We start from the raw sequence: 23749 nt of genomic DNA, 5'->3' as shown, positions 1-23749 counted from the left end.
ACCCCTAAACCAAGGCTGAACTGTTTCACTGAATAAAAAATATAGTCTCCAAATCTCAGACAGGGAAAACATGGCACATGCAAAATCCTACAAATCCTACAGCATCTGAACCATGAGGACACTCCTAAACACGAGGTATTAATGCACCATGCACTAAGTGCAAACAGTAAAAATAAGTAACTACCAGTCAGCATTAAGAAATAAGAACTCAACGCTCATCAAGCTGCACTACAACACTACATCTCAATTGTTATACACGACTCAAGGCACACTTACATTCATAAGGCTTCTGTAACATGAGATTTCTTCTCCCCAGTTCACCATATGTAAGGAACAATCATTTACCGGTATGTTTGACAGGCTGACATAACCACAGTAATGTGCCAAGTACTGGAAGTCTTGTTACAAGTCAAAAGTAGATGCTGAGCAGTATTTCTAATTTCAAGTTCCTCAGCATTTTGTTATTTTATAAAATAAAGTAAAAAAACCCCCCAAAAGATCTGCCAGATGTTATTAGATAAATCAGTGTTTCACTTCTACCCTGAATTTCTGAATATTCTTCTAAAGTCAGATACAAACAGTTATCTATGAAGAATCTCTCCTTATCACCTTCCACTTGAAGTAAAAATAATTCCCAATTCCCTCAAATCTGAAATTAATTTCATATGCCAAAGAAGAAAAATCACTGCACACATTAGGGCTGCTGTGTTAAGGGCTGCAATGGAACTTTGTTTTACTGTGATACAGAACACAAAAATGTTAAGCTGACAAAAGACAAGAGATCTAAGAGACACTAGACCTTGGGGGGGAAAAAAAAAAGAGGAAAAGAATGCCACAGTCCCTTTAAAACTGCCTTTGACACACTCAATGGGCACAGAAGGTACACAGAATAGCTATCCTCATCAGATCAGCGTTTCAGATCTCTCAACAAGGGTGGTATCTCTCGCAATAAGATGACAAGAAACTCAAAAGTTCTGTTTCAGCCACCTGAGGTGAAGTGAAATGTCTTCATTATTTTTCAGTTGATACTTGTTTTACGACAGAACATAAAACCGCATCAAACTCTTGATATCAAAAAGCAACAGCCTTGGAAATTCTGAATTATCAGCATAAGCTGTACTGCCAGCACATTCAAAGAATTATTTTTCAGTGACCAAATATTTGGGAACCTTTCACAGAACCACACATGCCACACAAGCACCATTCATGAAACTGCATGTGAGGGTGCACAGGATGATCATTACGTGTTAAAGAGCCAATACAACTGCCACATTGCCACTTGGTGCCTTACCACGAGCCATGGAGAACTTTCTGGAATGAAAAAGGATTACTTTGAAGTGTTGAGATTCTATGGAGATAAGTCTAACAAGCTTTTTGAGTATTTTTTTAACATAAAAAACATTTAACTGTGTAACATCTTAAACAATTTGAAAAGGCAACCCATATAGCTTCTGTAGACTAAAAAAAAAATAATAATATAAAGAAAAAAATTCAAGGAACCCCAAAACCAATTAGCTGTGCTTGTACATGAGGACAAGACGATATTTTTCAAAATCCTCTGCAGCAAACATATAAAATGTTGTACCAGAGTGTGGGGGAACAAAAACCCAAACCCTACTATAGTTATACAAGGCTGCAGAAAAAAAAAATAAATCAAGCTATCCCAAAAGGATAAAAAAAAATATCACATCTTAAACAAAGCAGTCAGAACAGTCCTCCATTTATGAAACAATGTTTTAAAACAATGTTACTATTTTGAGAAAGCTTAATCTCATCCACAATTATATATCAGAAATAGTCTTAGGGTTTCTCTTAATTTTAAATTTCTACTTAATATCTAAAAATCAATCTTAATTGATTGTAAACACTTTGAAGTCCCTTAAGTATATCACTTTTGGAATCACAGAATTCTGGACACCTGGTAAGATTACTTCATCCCCAGTTACTTTACAAATCAGCAAACCAAAACTATTTAAATGTGGGGGTGATACAACTAGTCAGAAGGTCAGGTCATTACATTTTGTATGCTGGGATACAGAATCCTTAAACAAAATTAAAAATTAAGTTTCATGTACAGGGTGCTTAATAATGCACATTCTCTGCAAAGAAAAAAAATCAAATGCTGCAACAGTAAGTGGTATGAATTTTAATAATTTTAACTACTTATAGCTATGCTAATTGTGTCAGAAGGAAGATTAAACATAACTAGCATTTAACAACTAAAAATCTACCTACCATTGTAACAACAAGACAGACAGCTCAGCATGCTGCTCATCCTGAGCATCCACCTCATTAAGTGGGATACCTCAAACAGTCAACTTTTAATCAACACATTTAGACCACTTCCATTACAACTTGAGCAAACAAGTCCACAAACCAACAGAAATGAAGACACAGGAAAATGATGTTTTTATCCAGGCAATACTGCCAGCTGCCCCACAACCTACCCCCACACTCCTGCAGGCCAGCCAGCACATACCAGCCTCAAGCTAGCCCATGGAAGTGTGAAAGCCAGGATCATCTTGACAAGATGAATACCACAGCCCAATGTCAGCTTTGGCTATTCTGTGGATACAAAAGTTATGCTTCCAGGATCTTTAGTAAGATGTTTGTTTAATTCCTTTGAAAATTCAGCTATTAAATGGAGAGAACAAATTCACTGACCAATTCTAATTCCTCTGAATCTACAAACATTATTAAATTCTTTATTTCTGCCTTTGCCTCTCCACGTTACAGAAATAGATCTCAGAAAATCAGAAGTTACATGCTTAGAGGAAAGAGCTACCTTGAACACATAGCTGGGTTAGTAAAGCAGCTTGATTAAACATACAGGATGCCCAAACAGCTTAGCATTTGCAAGTCAATTCTAGACTACTTCCACCTGCCTAACTGAAAGAAAAAAACTGGCCCAGTTCCAACAGCTGGATTGGACTTAACTACTGCCTTCCCTCTTGCATATGAGAATATCCCTGAGTAGAATTTATATACTTCACAACATAGATGTGGGTGCAAGACAGTAAAAGGTGATGTTTGTATTGATGAAGTAAACACTGTTCTTTTCTAGAAACTGCTTTACTGGCCCCTTTTCCCTATTTCTTCCCTGACACCTCTTAACAAGTATGAAATACTGCATTGTATATGAAAATGCAGAAGCCTCAGGAGCCAGGCTGGTTTGGGGCAGAAAAAAGCCCCATCAAAATGCTTATTTGTATACAATTGATGAGATGATTGTCAGCTGCCTATCATTCGTTAACATCAAAAGCTAAATGTTCCTAATTTGCATAGGCATATAATTAGTATGTGTAAAGTTGAGGCTTAAACTGATTATATTGTTCTGCTTGTTCTGATAACAGTTGGCTTCAGATAAAAACAATGACAAAGAAGATTGACAGGAGGTGACACTGCTGTTCTACCTGTTCAAATTTTCAAAGTGCATATCCCTTACTCCAAGAATTGCAAGTATATCACAATACAGAAGGGAAGAATTCTGGGACTGCATCAGGATGATCTGAATGCAACTACTTAAGCACAACTGGAGGAATCAAAAAAAATTATGCTCTGGACACCAACTCCATCTAGTTCTTTTGGACATACAAAGATTTGACATCCATTCCAAAGTAAACCAATTGCTTAGTCCAATATAACCCTTCTAGCTAGGTTTATTCCCTTATTTACAAGCATCATGGATTATTACCCATCTTTTTCTCCACAGTATATGTTCTAGGCAGACTCCTGTTCCCCAAGCCCAATTTTGAGACTTACCTAATTTACCAAGTGTTCCTATATAAAGCTCCAAATTGTTCTTCTAAGAAAATAAGGGATTTTTTTTTTTGCAGTTGTATAAACTACAAAGTTTGAAAAACTTCACTTCTAGCTTTGTTATCACAGCCTCACATTAAATTATGCTGATGCAGTTAAAAATGCAGGCAGGGGGCATGGATTCCACAGTACAAGCAACAGATTTACCAAAGCAGCCAAACAAACTAAAAATGTGTCTGTACCTCGATCTGATACTCCAAGACAGCTTTATTTCATTTGATTACTATTTGGCTCAAAAGGTATTTGCTCCTCTTTTAGGTAAACATTCTAATATTTTGTAGAAGGTATTTCTTCTCAACTTCGTTGAGATTCCCTGTGTGCTGCAGGACCATACTATTTTAAAGCTTCTTTTTGGCTTGTAACATTTAACACAGTACTAAGTACATTAAGAGCAGAATGTAGTATTTATGCTACTGTATTTTATGCCATGATCTGTCTGGGACCTCTGTGCCTCAGGGTTAATAAAAGCCACTAAAAGAAAACAAGTTCTTTTGCAGTTAGAGCAGCCACACTTTTTTTTTCAATTCCCAGTTTGGGGCCCCTGAAATTAAGCCCAGCTGCCTTCTGTTAACTAGCCTGTGGCAAGATAATTCAAGTATCTGAACCTGGCTAGCCTCAGCAAACTGGATGAATGAGAGATCTACCGTAACTCTTTTACTTAGTGGTGGGCAATGACTCACTGAAGTCAGACTCTCGTGCCAATATGGAAAGCCACAAACCTCCAATTATTACCGTTCATGTTGCTGATTCACCTGAAAGCCCTGTGGAAGCAGACAGCTGCCCATCCACACTGTCTGCTTCTACTGCTCCAAAAGATCTTGGAAGAAAAGCAATTGCTATGTTTATTTCTTACCAGCTCTTTTGTAAGGATATTCTTTGAGGCCCTGATATCCTCTCTGCAACTGTTCAACCACCATACTGAGCTACTACCAGCAAAGAAGTGAAAAGTGAGCACTCATGTTTCCATTCCCATATACCAATTACCCAGTTTACAAGCACAAACCTATCAAACAACCCTCAGCAGACTGGACGTGAAGCAAATTCGTTGGCTGCATTCACCATAAACTGCACCAATAATGAAGGACATGAAGCAGTCAGGAATACAATGAACATGTTATTTGCTGGTTTGATACAGAATAAAAGAGCTGGAATTCTCTATTCAACATCAAAACTCAAGGAAGGAATAAAAAACCTACTTGATTTCCAGTTACTACTGTTGTGTGAATCAAGAAGATTACATTCCTGTCAGAAGTTGTACAGCACTTCCATTCAGACGTAGATCTTAACACCATTCATCACACCTTTACTGACATCAGACCAAAGACCACAACGCACCCACGTGGGCTTCACCTGAAGGCAAAATCAAGTTTCCAGGTAATTCAACAGCATCCCAAGAAAAACTCATCACTGCACAACAGCTGGTCTGCACAAACCAACAGGCAGGCAGCAAGGATCACCGACTAATTCCAAGTACTACTTTTGACCTACTTTTGATCCTAACAAGGTAAGGAACCTCTCCACAGAATGTCATAAAATGCAGTGGCAATGAAGTCACTTGCCATCTCCATTCTGACAAGGTCTAACCTGAAAAACTTAACTGTGGTGTTTGGTCATTTATGCTGCAGCCCAAAAGAAACTGATGGATACCTGCAGAAGGGCATACTGAATTTCACAAAGATGCCATGAATACTGTAATACATCAAATAAACACCAAGAATAGTGGAAACCAAGATAGTCTAATTACCAGTGATTCCTATTCATACTTCTTTCGTTAAGTTAGAAGATTAAGGCTTCTTGACACATTAAATAGGTACAAGGACTTGAGATTTGGTACTTTTATGTTACACGAACCTGCTTTTGCCAGTACACAAACTTCTAAACAGATAATTAGTTATTTTCCTATATTGAATGAGCAGTGTAGTAAATGCTTTAGAGTTTCCTGGAAAGAGAAGCTTAACCTGTCCTTAAGGGAGAGCAAATGAAGTACCTACACAGCTCCTTTGATCTTGCCGAAGACATGACACACCCTCTGTCCTCTCCTTAAGTTTCTAAGCAAGCATCCCTCCCATCCCTTTATTGAGCACGGAAAGCAGCAGACCTGTCTAGTCAAGCAGAAAACCTGACTGCCTCCACAGAAGACAAGGCCCTTTTCCCTTCCACACTCCAAAAGACTAGAAGAGCCTGAAGAAGAATTTAGAAGACCAACTCAGGTACAATTTCATTTTTTTACTAATATATGTTAGCAGAAACCAAACCCACCACCTAATACCACATTTCACAGACAAAATACCATATCTGCTTGGGTACAGGACATCAAAGCAGCAGAGCAAAAATTAGGACCTTTCATGGTAATCAAGTACAAAAAACTGACTAAAATTTTGATCTACAGATCAACAAAGATTTAAATACTTTAAAATGTTAAAATTTAGATGAAATTGTAGATAACCACTTTCAAGAAATTCATTACAAAAATAAGCGTTTGGTCAGAAAGGCTTCACAGATTTATGGGGCAAATGCCACAAGACCAGAAATTCTAAAGCTTGCCAAATATTTATACTAGTTTCCCTTAGGAAGAAAAAAAAGAAAACATACAAGGCTAAATACTAGCCAGATATTCTATTGTGCAATTTGTGTTTGAATAAAGACACTCCCTTTTCAGATACTTAAACAGTCTTCAACTGTAATATCAAAGTACCTCAGATTATCATTCTATGAATCCATGATATATTTATACGCACCTCCCTGTGAAGTGAAGAAAGAAGTTTAGTTATTCCATCTATGAAATGGGAGAATAATTGCAACTTGCATATATTCACAGGGTGCCATGAAAAAAAAGAAAAACCAAAAACAAAACAGCAAATCAAGTCCCTAGGGAGCTAGGCCATATTCAACTACAGCAAACTTTTTTGGAATATTACATGGCTCAAATGAAATCAGATTTTCTTTGCTGTTTTTCTGAAAGATATAATCAAAAGGCAAAAAAAGATTAAACATGTGCTAGCTGCCTAATTAAATCTATGAAGAGATCATTCTGCTCAAGATGCAAGAGAAAACAACAAACCCAGCTGACAACACAGGAAGATGGAGCACTAGGAATTAGAAAATACACTCTAGCAACATCCCACAATCTTATGAACCTTGTCAGCTGCCCTTTTGATTTAATCATTTCAGTATTCTGAATTCTAGATGCTTCTACCTCACTTTTTAATGTGACAGAAACACAGAATCTGTGTGCTTACATTACTTGAACATTTTGGGTATCATTCTTCTCTCCTTCAGATTTCCTTCAGTTTCTCAAAATTCCAATTTATACATCCTTCCATTAAAAAAATAGTTGCTGTCACACTGATTGCACATGTCAGTGCTCCTTTAATGCCTCTTCTTATCTGGAAGGTTGCTCCTCAGTTTGATCATCACTATGAGCACTGCAGATTCTTCTTGCACACCTGGCGAACAGTAGTTAACAGGACCCTGATGCATCGCAGCAGGGCTCGCATTTCAGGACACTCTCCTGACGTAGAAAGCCTTCTGTACTTGGCTGAAAGTCAGATTTTTACTGCAGAGAAATCACTATCACTGACTTTGCATCTAACATTACATGTGCATGAAAAGAAGTGAGAGGCCCTGATGCCAAAAAGCTGCATGCAAAGAGTACCTGCTGGTTAGGGTGACTTCAATTACCTCAGCAAGACACATCATCTCTCAGCAGAATTTCATCAACTGACTTACACTGCAGTTGACTAAGAAAAGACAACGACTAGGACTCCAAGAAACTGCAAACCTGAAATCTGACACTGCACCTGGTCAGGAATCCCCTACTGCACCTCTGAAAACCTGGGCACAAGCCACCCTAGCACCCTGTGAGACTGACGACCTTCTCCCAGAAGAGATGAGCTCTGACCATGTTCCACACCAGCAAGTTTGCAGCGGAGCTTGAACACTCAATAAAACACAACTCCAACAAGGCTTACAAGTCTTGAAAGGAAGCTCTTTCTCCAAACTGATTTTGCAAATCACTTAGTCTACCACCACCTCCGCCTGATACTGAGTCTGACAATAGCAAAGGTTAAAAATGCCCAAGAAGAGGTCCTCAGCTGATGAGACATGACAGAATATGAGGGAAATGAGTAATTCAGTAACAGGTGTTTGAATGAAGAGGATACAAATTTGTCTCCCATTCTACAGGCACTAGTACATTATATATTCCTATTTTGTACTTGCTGTATTTTTTAAATACATACAAAATCAAGTTTAAAGCTGACTGCAAGGAGACAAGTGTCAGGTGACCCAGAAGAGCCTCCCCAGCAGATTTAATAGTGTTAGTCTGATTGTGAAGGGATAACAATCCAACAGTTAAATACCACTAGACAAGATATACCTTCTCCCCTTCACACTGACCTCTTTGAGCCACCACTGGTCTTCTCCAGATGTGAAGGGCTGGCTCAGGAAGCTAAGGGAGCAGAAAATTAAAGAAACATGAAGAGCTTTGCAACTAGTTCAGTCCAAGGCACAGACAGTTCTGATGCAGGACTAATTATTTGGAAAAAAACTATGCTTTTGACTACCCACATCAAATTTTGTGAAATGGAATAGAAAGCCTGGTTTTTGCTACTATATTAGCAATCAGGAATGTCAATTCAGTACAAGAGTTTCCCATAGCAGGTATTTTGGAAACAACTGACAGACTCTATTCTTGGAAAAGATACAGGTTTTGGCTTTCTTTTTCAAATCAGGTCAGTTGACAATTTATCTTTACTACTTGACGACACAACTCATTATCTACTCATTCATTGCTTCCCTTAGCCTGTTATAAATTAGATGCCTCATTCCACTTCTAATCCCAAAATAAATACAAACCTGATCTGTTACTTGTAGCTGGTGCATCCTCCTAATTGTTTTCTTTTCATATAGCACAGTTTTAGAGGGCAAAGCATCCTGCTTGGATATGTGCTAGAACTGTACAATTGTAAAAGCCTCAAAGAACTTATGTAAAAAAGAGTTAAAGAGCTCTTTAAAACTGGACTGTTACACTGCTACCAGTTGTGAGCAGACTTCAATATTCTACAAATTAAAAATCAATACTTTCATAAAAGAAGCTTTAGAGATACCAGTGCCACTGCTATAGTGTTAGAAGTACACAAGAATGAAGAAAAACAAATTCTGTAATTACAGGAAGATTACCAGAGGCTTGGTATATCCCAACAGCAAACAGCAATAATTGGGCCTCAATACAGCAAGCACAGATCCCAATCAGCTTATGAAGATTATGCTCACCATGAGATATCATCTCCAAATTGCATTCTCCAGGTATTTTGGAAATAAACCATGATTTCCTAATGTATCTGTGTATTTAAATCTTTTAAAATGCAATGCATTCAACTGATTTTGAACCTCAAGGAAAACACTACACAGTGCATCTAAATGGAATTATTAGGTATTTGCTTTCTGCCAAGAGTCATGAACATTTCACAGTGTTGTGCTATTTACCTGTAGACTAAAGCTTGGAAAATTCTGCAGCAATAGCAACCAAAGAAGCTTCCCACATCTGTACCTTACTTCCTACCCATGTAATTCTTCCCAAGGTACAAACATGTACACTTGTCTTCTCCCAAGAGTATACATACTGGGTTTAAAGGGTAATAAAGACGCAGAAGGAGTTAAAAACACTACTCTACAGAGTACTGGATCTTCTATTACATCTAGTTCCCAACAGGAAGTTACCTGACACCTGTGTTTTCACTTTACCTACTGAGACTTAACAAGCCAGTAAATCTTTTAAGACAGCAGGTCCATAGTACCTTAAATCTACCTAAACCAGCTGTTAAAGCTCTACTCTCTTCTGATATCCTTTCCTGCGTCAAACTGAAAAGCAGAGAGCTGATCAATCAGTACTGTGAAATCTCAAAAGAAACTGTATTGCTACAAAGTAGCCAGGAGTAACAGATTTCTGGGACTGCTACAACGCTTACTTGTTTCATGAAGCCCTAGAGGGGAGTCCAAAGAGACAGCAAAAACTCTACTTAGTGCGCAGAACAGCATCCAGAAAGGAGCTGGCAGCAGCACGTCTGCTCATTCACTAACACTGTGCAGGTATGGAACCTCCAGTGCAAAAAGCCTTTGACACTTGACAGGAGCGTGGCTTCAAGTCAACCTGTACTTTTTCCCAAATGCCCAGAGACTGCACAGATCTGCCCTCCCCAAAAAAACATTCCTCTGCCTGCAAAAAATTCATGGCAGCATGATATAAAAATGGGACTGAATTCAAGCATCCTCAAAAAACTAAATCCTCACTGTTAGCAACGCAGGAGCAGTAAATAGACAATCTGCCAGAGCTGGTGATGGAGATCTGGGCTAAGCCCACTTTCTTTCTCTGCCTCATTTGGGGTGAGGATGCTGAATGTACAGAATAAAAATGTATCCTTCAAAGTTCCTGATCCCAAAGGTGATACAGACTTAAAGGTGACACAACTACCTGTAACTGGGAAAAAGACATCAGTGACCAGGACTTCTGAAAATAAAAATCAAATAGAGCATGAATAGGTGAAAGATGACAGAGTGGTTATACTTTCTTTTGATAAATGGCCCTCAACAAATTTAAGAACAATAACGCTAGAGCCTAACCAACAGAAGACCAAGGACTTGTCTTCTTTTGACTTATGACTAGGGGCATGACAAGTATACAAAAAGGAAATTTTAATCCCAGTCATTGAAGTGTTTTTACATAAAGTTATTCAGTTTATAACACACTAACTTCTTCCTAGGTTTTGGGTTTCTTTCTCTGGTTGTTTTTCTTTTAAATGAATGCACATAGAGTTTTAATTTAGTATGCACTTTTCTAATTACATGACCACACAGCCTCATTATATCACACACAAGAAACACCAGCAAGTCATGCAGACAGCCCTACAAATTATAACACCTCTGCTCACCAAGACATTTTCCTCAGTTTTAGTCAGGGATGCTGACTAATCCTGACAGAAAGAAATGGACTGATTGTTTGATCCATCACCTTAAACATCAGAATTGTGAGTCAACAAATGGGTGCCTGCTATTACAATGAAGAATAAGCAACAATTCTAACCCAAGACATTGAAGGAGTAAATAAGGCAAAGAAAGATGTTACTAAGCAAAGAATGAAACTGAAGAACTGCAAAAATCAGAAGGCTCAAATTAGGTTTTCTAAAAGGTAAGCTAGCTTAGATAACACTATAAACAAATAAACACAGTTACAATGGGTGTCACAAATTAAGTGATGGCAACTGTTTAATTTTGTCCGGTAAAGCTTCAGCTGTACTGGAATAATCAGTGCTGGATATTTAGGAAGAAAAAAATTGCTGAGACTTAAGACTCATGTCCATAATCAACACAGGAAAGCCTTCTCATTTTATGTGTAACAATTCAAAAACCTCATTCACATCTCAGGAGAACACACATTTCAGAAGGCTGTGAGGAGAGAACTGGCAGTTGTTTGTCCAGATGAAGCTATGATCCTTACTGATCAGTTCTGCAGGTTAAGGTTAACTTTGCCTGCTGCTAATCATGTACCTATGAAAACAGAAAAATCTCACTAATAAAAGAAAAAACAGAAACTCATATTAAGTGAAGAACACTTAATTTCTGGCATTTGATTTTACTATTATCCCTTTTGAGGGCTCAATATTTTTTGGAATATTAATATCCCAAATCAGAATTCCAGTTTGATATCAACAACTCTACTTCCCTAAAAGAGGAAGACAACAAAGAGGAACAGAATTTCCACTCAAACCTGAAACTAGAGAAAGAATGAACCTGTGCATGTTTCTGCTCAACAGATCTGTTCCTTTGCTCTTAGAAAAGCACAATGAGAAGTTGCAAGGGGTACCTAACAAAATCCAGAAGTACTTACTCATCTTTTGTTTCCCTTAAAGTTGCATTAAGAAAAATCAAAGACAATTATATGGCCCAGCAAACCCAGTAATAAAATATGAGTTAACTACAAATTAAAGGAGCAAGTATTTTGGTCTGCCAGAAGAGTCTGTACCCAGAGGGGATCAATAGTAACTCACAAGTATTTAATAGCAGTCAAAGGAAGATTACTAAAGAATGTATTCAAAGGCAATGACTGTTTCCAGGCAGAAGGTGACTCAAGTGCCACTGTTTTCAAACTGCAGCTGAAACTGTACAGCTTTGAATATTTTAAATTTTCCAGAGGATATAATCTAGATACCAGACCATGACTTATTATGCCATCATTCTAAACCTTTCATTTCTCTTTGGTGGAATTTGACAAAATGAGAAGATGTAGATCAATGCCAATGAAAGCACCGATGCCTCCTGATTTCCAAAGCTGAGTACAGAAAATTGGAGGCAAGATCTCTATGTAGAACTCTTTATTGCAGTACAGGGAGCAAACCAAGTGTATTTAACTGCTGACAGTTGGGAATTAGGTATATTTGATTTAGAAAACAAATACTTTGTGAAGAGCCAGTAACTTTCACTACACAGAGACAATCTGTGCAATCAGCAGGTCAGTCTGTGTACCAGTTCCTCAAGAGAGGCACAGTAACTAATGGCAATTCTATAGCTCTGCTGTGGTCATTCAATCTCCACTCTAAACTCAACTTACATTGTTTTACTTCTAGAGGCTTAAGTTAGATAAAGTTTACTCCAGAAGAGTACTTCTAACATCAGCTTTTAAATACCCAGATCAGAAAAAAGCCAAAAAGGAGGTTTGGCAGAAAATCTGAGACATTTAATACGAATGAAGTTGTTTTGAAAGACACTGAAACATTTCCAATCTTTCAAAGTCCTTTAAATGAACCTAAATTTCATTTCAGCATATCTCCATAGGTACACAACTTTAAAATACCTCTGCATTTTATCTATTTGTTAGTGCAAAATAAATGTTGCCCAGATTTTAACCCTTTTCAAAAGCAGATATGACAGCTTTAACTACAGTACCATTATTGGAGCTCTGCACCAGTCTTAGGCTCAGCCACAGAAAGGAAATCAATCAGCTTACTGGAAGACAACCCTAGTGATATAGTTCTCCATAACAGAAAATACACTACTCCAAAATAATTACTCTCCTTCAGGATGAAATGAGAGCTAAGCTACCTTAGCTGGCCTGGCAGAAGTAATCTCAGCAAAGCTTAGGTAGTTCATTCCCTCCTTCCTACCCATGGAGGCAGATATTCAATTCCCCTAGTCCTAGGCATGCTATAATATAAGCAAGCGTGGATGACAGATCAGTTCACACTAGGCGTGAACATACCTAACCTTTCCCTGTTTAGAGCTCTGATGGATTCAGGCCAGTGACTGAGAAAGCAGCAACAAAGCCGGTAACCAATACGGAGAGATGAGACAAGGGCAAAATGAATGAGGAGCAGCAGGAAGAGCCTCACTGGATGAGAAGGGGAAAGAGAAATGCACCACGCCCCCTCCTCACCCTGAGAAGCAACTGCTAAACAGAAGGATGGGCAATTTTTAGTTACTTTCTAACATCTACTAATGTTAGCCAGAAGTGTTGAAGTTATCATACTCCATACACGCAATATATTCTGTGAGAAAGATTCACTGCTGCAGACTTAAATAAAAATTAAAGATTACTTTACACTGTGAATGTCATCTTAAAGACACTGCTGCTGCTAAGCCTGACCTGCATAAAATTGTCTCCACCCAAACAATAGCAGGAGAAGTGTGAATTCTGCTAAAATACAAAATGTGCTTTCAGAGGACTAAAATTGCAGTCTACTGATAAGAAAAGTTATGTGATAAAATCAAGAGAAGCATGGAAAACACCCTCAGGTGAAGTCAAAGTAATCTGACACATATTTAGGTTTTCACTCTAGCGAATCCTAAGCCGATTTCAATCCTAGCCTGATCTCAGAGCTCCCTCCCCCTCCTTTCCTATTAGAGAAACTTAAACACGAGATTTGGGATTTCCTCTTTCAATTGCGAGTAGAACTGAAGAGGTGTCCAATAATGACACGGATTCGAAGACTACTGGAACACATCTAGGGAATAAGCTCTCAATAACCCTGAAACTCCCAAATTCGGTGGAGTAAACTACTACCCCATTAGCCTTACCGAGCACCGCACTCCTCCCCCATTTAGACGGAGACGCCCAGCAGACCATTACTGATGCGCCTACCAGCATTTGAAAATAAAACATAAAAACTGAAAAGAAAAAATGCGTTGATACACGGTAGGACAGGGAACAAAACGGGCCAGCCCAGCACACCGTAAGAAGGCTCAGCAGAGCGTGGGAGCGGTCCCAGGCACCGGCACAGGCCCCGTGTGCGGCAGCGGCACGGCGGGGCGAGGGCAGGGCAGCCCCGAGCCCCGGCGGAAGGGCCGCCACCGCCCCGGGGCGGCACAAAAGGCGGCCGGCACCATTGTCCGAAGCCCCATCCGAGCCCCGGGAAGGCGGCAGGACGGGGAGGCCGCCGGGCTGGGAGCGGGAAGGAGCAGGCGCCGCATCCCGCCGGCCGAGCCCGGGCCCCGGCGAGCCGGGCGGGCGGCGGAGGGGCCCGCGGGCGGCCCGGCCGCGCCAACCCTTCCCCCCGCCGCCGCCGCCTCCGCCCCCCGCCGGCCGCGCCCGCCCGCATGACGGCGAAGGAAAAAACCCCCCTCGGGCGCTCCCCCCGCCGCGTCCTCCCGCCGCGAGCGCGGCCCGGCCCCTCCTCTGGCGGCCGCCGGCGCAGGCGGAGGCCGAGCCCGGCCGGGGCCCCGCCGGCCCCGCACGCACCTCCGCGTCGCGGCCCTTGTTCTTGAAGCTCTTGATGCGGTGGCTCTCCAGGCCGGTAGCGGCGGCGTTCTCGGCCATGGCGGCTCCCGGCGGCTGCTGCGAGGCGGCTCCGGCGGCTCCCGGCGGCGGCTCGCGCGAGGGGCGGAGGGAAGCGGGACGCGCTCCGTGACGAGCGCGCGGGGGGGAAAACGGGCGGGGAGGGGGGGGAGGCCGCTGGCGCGCGCGCGCGCCGTTGCTGAGTGACTGGGAGAGGGAACGGGGGGCGCGAGCGCACGTGACGCGCAGGGCGGGCGGACGCTGTCCAATGGCGGAGCGGCATCCCGGCCCTGGTCCCGCCCCCGCCCCGCATGGCATTCTGGGGCGTGTAGTCCCTGCGAGAGGCGGCTCCGCACGTGGAGCGGCGGCCCGGCCGCGGGGCTCCAGCTCGACGCCCGGCGCTCTGGGGCTGCGGGATAACCGAGGGACTAACGGTGCTGTCATACAGAATCGCAGAACAGGTCTGGCTGGAAGGGACTACAGTGGGTTCAATCTCCCTGCTCAAGGAGGGCGAGCCTATAGCACATGGTGCAGGATTGTGTCCAAACAGTTCTTGATATCTCTAATAAACTCCACAGTCTCTTCTATGGGCAAACTGTTCCAGTGTGTGGTCACTCACACAGTCAAAAAGTTTTTTCTCATGTTCAGGTGGAACTTCTTGTGCGTCAGTTTCTTCCCATTGCCTCTTGTCCTATTGCTCTGCGCCGCTGAGAAGAGCCTGGCTCCATCCCCTTGGCACCCTCCCTTCACTTGTGTAAAGCAGAGCACAAAGGGGCTCTGCCAGCCCTACAAAGTGTACCCAAACTGTCAAAATTATCGCCCCATGGCTCCCCATGTGCAGCTCTGGGAGCGTTTGGGCAGACTGCAGGCAGACCCAGCACCTCCAGACTGATGGTAGCCTAGGCACAGCAGTTTTGGTCAATTACAGTGCCCTGAAGTCACACCTGGAATTTCCATGGTAGAAGAGAGGATGTATGAGGGTGATGTAGTTGTGGACAGTGGTAAGCAGTGATCTAACACATTGCATAAAGCAGAGTATTATCCAAGAAAACCAAACCCCCAAAATAATGAAAACATGTAACATTCAAGTTTAGCTCATTTTATACCACATCAGGTTCTGCAACAGATTCTTACAGCTATATTTAAATTTTTCACAGACCTCTTTCAGAGTCTCTCCCTCTAATTGACAGCTCAGCTTTTTATTTGCGTTTTCCCAACCCCTCTTTGGATCATTCAAGTGACGGCAACTTGTACCTCACAGCTCTGGCAAAACAAGGCTTGCAGCCTGATGGAGAGGAGTAAAAATCTGGAAGACTGATGCTCCTCCTCACCCTTATTGAGCTGCATGCCAAATGTTCTTATCTGATGGATCAACAGCATTTCCATCTCTCTCATTTCCAAGTAGTTTCGACTCCCAATTTCCTCCCTGCCTTTTCCCAACAGCTTTATCTGGTTGTGCTGCACTATTCTTGCTAGGAATGGAAGAGAAGGAGTCAGAAGCAGGCAAAGCCAAAAAGGCACAACCAATGTGGCCAGCATTGTCAGAGATGGCTTCTAGGCTCTGTCACTTGCCCGTTTGAAGGAAAATTGGCTCTGGCTGTCCAGCTGTCTTCAGGAGAGCTCCTGAAGCAGATTCAGCAGCTGAGAACTTTGTTTTACCCCTCCCCACCCCCAGGGAAGGTGGCTGTAGCTGCCAGATGTGGCTGACTCAGGCCTGGTAGGGTAGTGGAGCAATGCTGATATGATCCCTGCTAGGCAGGATCTGCTCTCCTCTGAGGAACTGGTCACCTTTACCATGAACAAAAGATTATTATTCAAATTATTATTATTATTATTCAGTGTAAACTGAGAGGTAAAAGGAAAACTTGCATCTAAAAAATCAAGTTTCTCCAGGCTGGGATAACTCAATTTACCAATCCATAAATCTATACCCATTCCACTAGATAGGAGTTATAGATTCACTTCTTTTTCTTTCCCATTTCTTCCTTGATGTAAGCCCTTCAGAGTTTCTATTGTGAATTTCATTTAGTCCTAGTAGACACTCAGGAACTGAACAACTCTTAGACAGAGCTACATGGAAGTTTACTTGGCTTTACTGCCTGAATAAAGCTTTGTGGTGGATCTCTTGACTTGGTAATTGAAGTTGCATGTACTCAGAGAAAACATTTTGATGCAGTTAAGCAAATCCTACTTTTTTGGCACTGTATTTAACAGTCATTACTAAAATATAAGGAGTGACTACTTTGCTGCTTTGAAAACAGAACAAACCATGAGGATCTGGGTGGCCGTTCTTCATCACCGTGAATTTCATATCAATGTGTTCTTGTTGCCAAGACCTGCAAGATATGGGTCAGGGCTGTGAGCACCTTTAAAGGATTCACTGACCCTGAGCAGCCTCCCTGTGCTCCATTTCCATCCTTTGCTCCAGTGATGCTGCAGTGGTGCCAGTCTCAAGCTCCACTGCAGCCCTGGTCCAAATGTGGGTGCTGTGTGTCCTGGCTGGGCAATGAGAAAGGGTGAAGGGGAGCAAAAGAGGGTGGTTCGGGCCACCAAGGGCTATGAGTGCCTTCAGCACTCTGACAACATAAACTCTGTAGCTTAAAGAGCTATGAGGAGGAAAGATCTTTCATAATTCAAAGATCCAGGGCAATAAGAACTTTTCAGGTGTCCTGTTACTGGATGGAGTTGAGTAGTGCTTGTTTCTAGGATCATCTGTTGGCTCCAGCAAAATGAGATCAGCCCAATGAATATTGCTATATTTGGGAAGAGCACGTGGCCAGCTCAGGAGTCCACCTGCAGTGTCAGAGTCAGAGGCCATTCACCTTGTGGTTGCCTGTCACTTGTTCTTTTGCAGTCAGCAATTTTGTCTGTCAGTAGAGCTGCAAGAAAACCAGTGTGTAAAAGAAATGTTATAAACCTGAGTCATGTTCTTGCTGGCAATCCCTCCAAGAAGGACTGGGGAGGCTTAGGTGCACTGCTTTAAGATGCAGTCCCACCCTGCTAATGGATGCTAGAAGGCGAGGCAGGAGAGACAAATAAAACATGTCAGCTCCTCAGTGTCTGCTCACAGCCATGAGCAGCTGAAGCCAAGACCTGGGGTGGAGGGGGATGCCTCCCCAGCAGAAGAGCAGGATGGCTAGCAAGGTGGGATCATCTTGAAACACTGCTGCTTGACTGGCTACAAACCACATGTCAAGAACAGTCTGTAAAATCATGCAGCTTGTAATCACAGGAAGGTACAAGGACTGCTACTTAAGTTTAAGCTGTAAGCTAAAGCACCCATGGGTCTCGTGCCGTGCTTGCCCACCTCAGAGTGGATACCTGAGCACCTGTGACCTGGGCTGCAGAAGCTGCAGCCACGTTACCACTGCAGGCCCTCTGGCTGCCCCACTGTATGCACAGCTCTCCAGCAACTGGCTGAGCAGCGTCCCCTTGGGTGCTCCTCTCTTGCAAAAAGGGATGAGTAACGCATGAAGTCAATTAAAGCAATGTCTCTGACACTCATTTTCCCTTAAGGTACATGTATTGTTTTGGTGAGACCATTAATGCGTGTTTGCAGTTCTCTCCACCACTGAGGTAAAAAAATTTGTCTTCATAGGAAAAGAGTTATGTTCTTACCTCATTGCAGCAATGGCTTAGTAATGACAGTGAGCTAAATCCTGGTAGACACTCCAGCTATGTCAAAGGCTGCCAACAAATGCCATGTGAGCTAAGAGCTAGTGCACACCTGAGATAGATCCACTGAAGAGAAGCCCATGGTGAGTTGCTGCATAGAAAATCCACAACCCCCAGGTCAGGAAATCCCTAAGCTGAAAACAGTTGAAACACTGGGGAAGTGCTGGGGGGAGCATCACTTTTTTCCTTGTTATGCTTTTATTAATACATCTGTTTACTGGTGACTGTTGGAGATGCAACAGTCTTACTGAATCCTTATTCAGACATGCTTTTGGTCTGACCCACAACAGTCCTTATATTCACAGTAGAAAATTAGGGCTCAGTGAACCACATCAGGGTGAATTTGACACCCAAGTAGTCCCAGAGTACACTGTGGTCCTCCAGTTTCAAAGCAGCAGGTTATGGGTGTCACCTGGTTGTCCTGTTGCTGCTTTGTCCCTTCTCTGGTCACCCACCCTGGAGGCAGCTTACCTTGTGCCAGACTCCAGTCTGGGGTGAAAACAGCTGCTTTTTTGGAAGAAAACTCCAGCTGTGGGTTTGGATGATACAAACAAGAAAACACTCTCTGGCTGCAGTGGAGCTGTGCATCTCATCAAACTGGCTGTCTGATGTTGTTTCCCAGTCTTTCAACAGTGTCTCAGCAGACCTGGCAGTCTGAAATACTTCTCTGCAGCAGAGCGCCTTATCCCACTACCCATAGGCAGCACGGTCAATGGCACCTTGAAAAAACAAGCAGCTCCAGTGGGCTCTCAGGAGCTGTGCAGGCTGGTAAAGGGCTCAGGGAAATAAGAGTCCTCCTCAGTATCTCTGTGCCAGGACCAGTCCCAGAGAGTTGCCCTTTCTGCTGGAAGAAGTCACTTCTGGAGGCAACATAAAGGACTGGTGAGAGAGCTGGCATGAGGCTGGCTTTGGGAGAACCAGTGAACAGCCCAGGGTCAGGATTTACAAATGCCTCATTATCTGCAGATGAGGAACAGAAGCATTGAGGGAGCAGCTGGATAGTCTGCTAGCATTTTCAGAATCTGGGGAACATTGTTAGCGAAGGAGGAACCGTAAAACCTCTGGTTATTCATAGGTTCTCTGTGGTTTGTCTGAGCCAAGCTGCTGTCTCAGCATCTTTGTCCGTGCGTTTTATCAGGGAGGAATAAGTTCTGCTCTTTCTGGTTGAGAGCATCTCTTTCCTTCTCTGCTGTTCTATGAGGAAATCCCAGAATATGCAGTGTTTCCTCATCTTCTGTTGTTTCCTGTTTTTAGGCAGCTCCACAAGAGCTGTTGGGAATGACAGCAAGGTGGGCATGAAATAGGGGCTTCATGGGCAAGGACTTTCTGCTATGGTACCCAAGCAAGAAGAGCTGAGGCAGGTCCCAGGTCATGTCCAAGTCCAGACCAAGGAGTTATATGGCCAGGTACAGGGATAACTGCATTGTAACTTGGGAAGAGACCAAGGGCAAAAGCCCTACTTAAAAACAGTGCCTGAGATAAGGGGAGCGAGCCTTGCCAAGGCTCCTCACAGCTTGTTCTCAAACAACTCTTTGATTCAAGGCCAGGCAGCTGCACTGTCAAAGCTGGCCCTGGGCCCAGGCAGCCCAAGCCCCAGGAGGAGGGGGATGTGCTGAGGGCCAGGGCACGCACCTGGAGCTGAAGACATCCCCTTCTCCTGATGCCTGAGCTCCAGACAGCCACCAAAATATCACAGGTCACAGATATTCACACCAGCTTTTCCCAGTTTAAGGCAGATGATGATCAGGAGCCAGAATGTCATCCTGGCAGATCCAAAGATCCAAGCAGGGCTTCTGAAATACTGTTTGCAGAGCCACGGATCCACCATGCTCTTTGCCTTGAGCTGCAGGTGCTCAAGAGGCTGCACTGGGCTGGGCTGTGCCACAAGCAGCAAAACCTGATGGGCTCAGTGTTTTTTCTATAAAAATGTTTTGTAGAAATGGCTCTGAGTGGTCTTCCCCATGGCCCAGAGCCTTTGGCACAGGCAGCCTAGAAATGCACTGGTTGAAGCCCAGTTCCAGAGCCAAAGAGAGCCAGGAAATCTCTGGCACAGGTAATGTTGTAGCTGAAGGAGGTATTAAAGGAATGCAATTTACAGGAAAGGTCCCTGAGGACCTGGGAGTGACTGTCCACAGAATGACTCTTAATTTATATTTCAAAATGGATAATTCAATTGGCACAATTGGGAGTTTTGTTTTATTGTCATAGCCTTGCACCTGCAAGCCCTGCTATGATGTTCTCCCATAAGACATGATGTCCACCAGTGGGAGAATCATTGTTTCTTGCCATCTCTCTTCATATCCCCTGCCTTGCTGCATCTTCTAGGCAGAAGGGCTCCTCAAATGGAGAATGTCACAGTGGTTGAGGGGAAGCCTGTCTTGGGAGCCGTGGGACTCACATCAGCTACCCAAAGCCCCTGTACAGCATCCTGCAAGAGTCAAGGGCAGATGAAGGTTACTGCTCTCCATCTACGAGGAGGTGGCTGGGATCATGGAGACAACTGTCAGCATCCCTTGCAGCAGGGTGCTGGTGTTGTACATGTCTGTGTGGTCCCAGTGTGTGCACAAGATGGACAGTTCAGAGCTGGGAGTGCTGCCCAGGCCTGGTGCTGGTGAGGCTCAGCAGGGACAGGCAGCTCTGTTATCACAGCCCACTCCTGACAGCTGGCAGGACACGTGCCCATGGCCTGTGCTCCCCAGAACTATTGGAGCTTCTGCAAACCAGCCTGTTCACCCACCTCAGGGCTTCAGCTGGACCATGAAACACAGGAGAGTCCTCGTTGGCTCTGGCTGGTCTCTCAAAGAGGATCCAGACAGGGTAACCTCATTTTAGTGAATACACAAAAAGTCTCTGGAGTGCTGGTAGACTGCAAAGTCAGATCTCAACTTGCAAACTCCCTCATGCTGACAACCACAAGCAATGAGAAGTTTCATAGAACCATGGAGTATCCTGAGTTGGAACAGACCCACAAGTATCATCAAGTCCAACTCTTGGCCCTGGATATCAGACAAGAGCTTGTATTTTGGCAGCATGAGGGAAAAGGATGGGTTTTCTCTTGTAGCCTCTGATTTGGTGGCACTGGAGGATCACCTAACTGCAGGTTTAGAGTTCTGTGGTTGGGATGACCCTCATCAGCTCCAGAACAATAATGAGAAGCCATTCTGACAGATGCTTTGAAGAGGTGGTAGGTGATACCACAATAGCTGACACAGACATAAGAGAGAGTAGTTTGATCAACCATAGCCAGATGTGTTTAGCTAGCACAGATGTGAAAAGCCAGCACATTACCATCTGTGCTGGGCTTCCATGGCAAGATTTTGGCAGCAGGGGGGCTACAGGGGTGGCTGCTGTGAGAAGCTGCCAGAATCTTCCCTTGTGTCCCGCAGAGCCAATGCCAGCCAGCTCCAAGATAGACTCAACAGACAAGGGCTGGGTGGGGGAAGGTGTTCAAAGATTTGGGTTTATTTCTCATTACTCTGCTCTGATTTGATTTGCAATAAATTAATTTCTCTGAGTTGAGTCTGCTTTGCCCACAACAGTAATTGGTGAGTGATTCCTCCCTGTCCTTAATTCAGCCCATGATAATTTGTCCTGTTTTTCTCCCCATATCCTGCTGAGAAGGGAAAGTAATAAAATGACTTGTTGGGCACTGGCGGTCCAGCCAGAGTGAACCCACCACACCATCACAAACATGATGACCTGTTTCAGATTTTGGTACATGTTAGCAATACACTCTTTCCCCTAAACACAGTTGCTCAGAGCTGAAGGACTTAGATCTGCACTGCAGAAAAAAGGCAGAAATATCTCAAAGTGGAATTGCAGTGACACCAAAGCCTTCACTTGGATTTGATCTGATTACATTAACTCAGACTAGGATTTATTTTTTTGTGTGTAAGCAAAGATAATTTAATGACAATAATTATGACAAAAAAGGCACAGATTTACTGAGGTGGATCTGGGGGGCTTCTGGTTCCACCCCACCCCCAAACCCCTTCCCTTGATCCCAGCAACACAACATGCATTTGCACACTGTGTGCAGCTTGTGCAACCAGTGCCCCCCTGCAGCCAGCCAGAGCAGGCTGTTTCTGTCCCTGGTTAATGCAGCTCTGATTACAGCATCCTTAGAAAGGAGGATTTTCTTTCACATTCTCATATCCAAGTATTAACCTGCCCTGACATCGCTTCATTTGCCAGAGCCTGATAGCACAGCTTGAGATTGCTTCACTGCAGAGATTACACAGAAGTAGAGGCAGATTCCAGTGACTCTGCTCTGCAAAACAAGTTCTAGTTTCTGCTCCACTATAGGTTAATATGTATATTTTTATGCATAGTTTGATATATATTTCTATTTCTATTTCTATTTATTTTATTTTTATTTTTATTTCTATTTTTATTTCTATTTTTATTTTTATTTCTATTTTTATTTTTATTTTTATTTTTATTTCTATTTTTATTTCTATTTTTATTTTTATTTTTGTTCATTATCTCTCAGTGAAATAGCTTGTCTTCCTGCAGAGATAAGAAAGTCACAAGTGCAGTTCTATCTGAATCTGGAACAAAAGATACTTGTCTTTGTGTTCCTTGATGGAAGAAAATTCAGCTGGAGTTATGGCTATGGTACACAAACCCTCTACAGCTGATTGCCACCATCTCCTTCTAATTTGAGGAGACATTCTGTATATTTAAATCCTGAAAATACATTTGGTACCAGGGTGCTATGAACAATATAGAATATCCTTCTTGTTTCAGTAACTATGATTTATAAGGAGTCACCAAGGTGGTGAGTCTCTGTGCTTACACATTGAAACTGGTTTCACATGATTATTGGCAAAAGTGGCAATTTTATTTTAAAACCTCCTGTGATCGGATCTCAGGATCTATTTGGATCTTCAGTCCCCATGGCAATAGCTTCTCAAAGCCTGAAAATAACAATGTGCACAGCTATTTTGACTGAATAAACCAGATGCCACGTGTGCATGAGGCTAAGTGTAACAGTGTGTGCTTGTGGGGTGAGGGCTTCATTTCAGTCATGAAAGTAAACAGCAATTTTCCAAGTGCACATAAAGATATGCTCTGCTCGGTCAGATGTGTCGAGTGAGACAGTGACACTTTTATATTGTCACTTTTTAAACCCCTTTGAATGGCTTTCTAATGATACCTGATGTGGTGTATGTGCACTGGGAACCCATCACTCTACCCAGAGAAAAACTGCTGGAATGGTGCCATGGAAGAAGAGAGGGGGAAAAATATATTCTAACTTAATTTTGGATAATCATGTGCTCCCCCTTTGAACTGGAGCTGCTAATCAAAATGGAAAGCCTTGTGAGTTGTTTTGGTTAAGAATAGAAATCTGTTTTCGTCTTTGGTGCTGCCTTAGGTGTTGGGAGATAATGTGCAATGAAGGAAGAATCACAGTAAGTTTCTTTACGCACTTTGAGTAAAGAATGGCTTTCTATCATCCTGAGGGACCTTCATTTTGTCCTTTGAGGG

The 23749-nt window shown here is 42.8% G+C and overlaps 1 protein-coding gene across 2 annotated transcripts in view; it reads right to left on the bottom strand.

Annotated features, from left to right (window-relative positions):
* The window catches only part of KPNA3 (karyopherin subunit alpha 3), a 47493-nt gene extending 32670 nt beyond the window's left edge, over positions 1 to 14823 (bottom strand). The window contains exon 1 of one of the 2 annotated variants that reach the window (XM_056484446.1): positions 14549 to 14823. In XM_056484446.1, coding sequence (XP_056340421.1) covers positions 14549 to 14626 — 78 coding nt within the window. In that variant the 5' untranslated portion in view covers positions 14627 to 14823. Of the gene's footprint in view, positions 1 to 13887; positions 14224 to 14548 lie in introns of those variants that run through there. The other variant, XM_056484455.1, reaches the window with a different exon arrangement.
* Between the last annotated feature and the right edge of the window lie 8926 nt (positions 14824 to 23749).

The sequence above is a fragment of the Oenanthe melanoleuca genome, chromosome 1, assembly GCF_029582105.1.
Source record: "Oenanthe melanoleuca isolate GR-GAL-2019-014 chromosome 1, OMel1.0, whole genome shotgun sequence".
Taxonomy (NCBI): Eukaryota; Metazoa; Chordata; class Aves; order Passeriformes; family Muscicapidae; genus Oenanthe; species Oenanthe melanoleuca.
The sequence above is the reverse complement of the archived record's forward strand: the minus strand, read 5'-3'. Positions and strand labels throughout refer to the sequence as shown.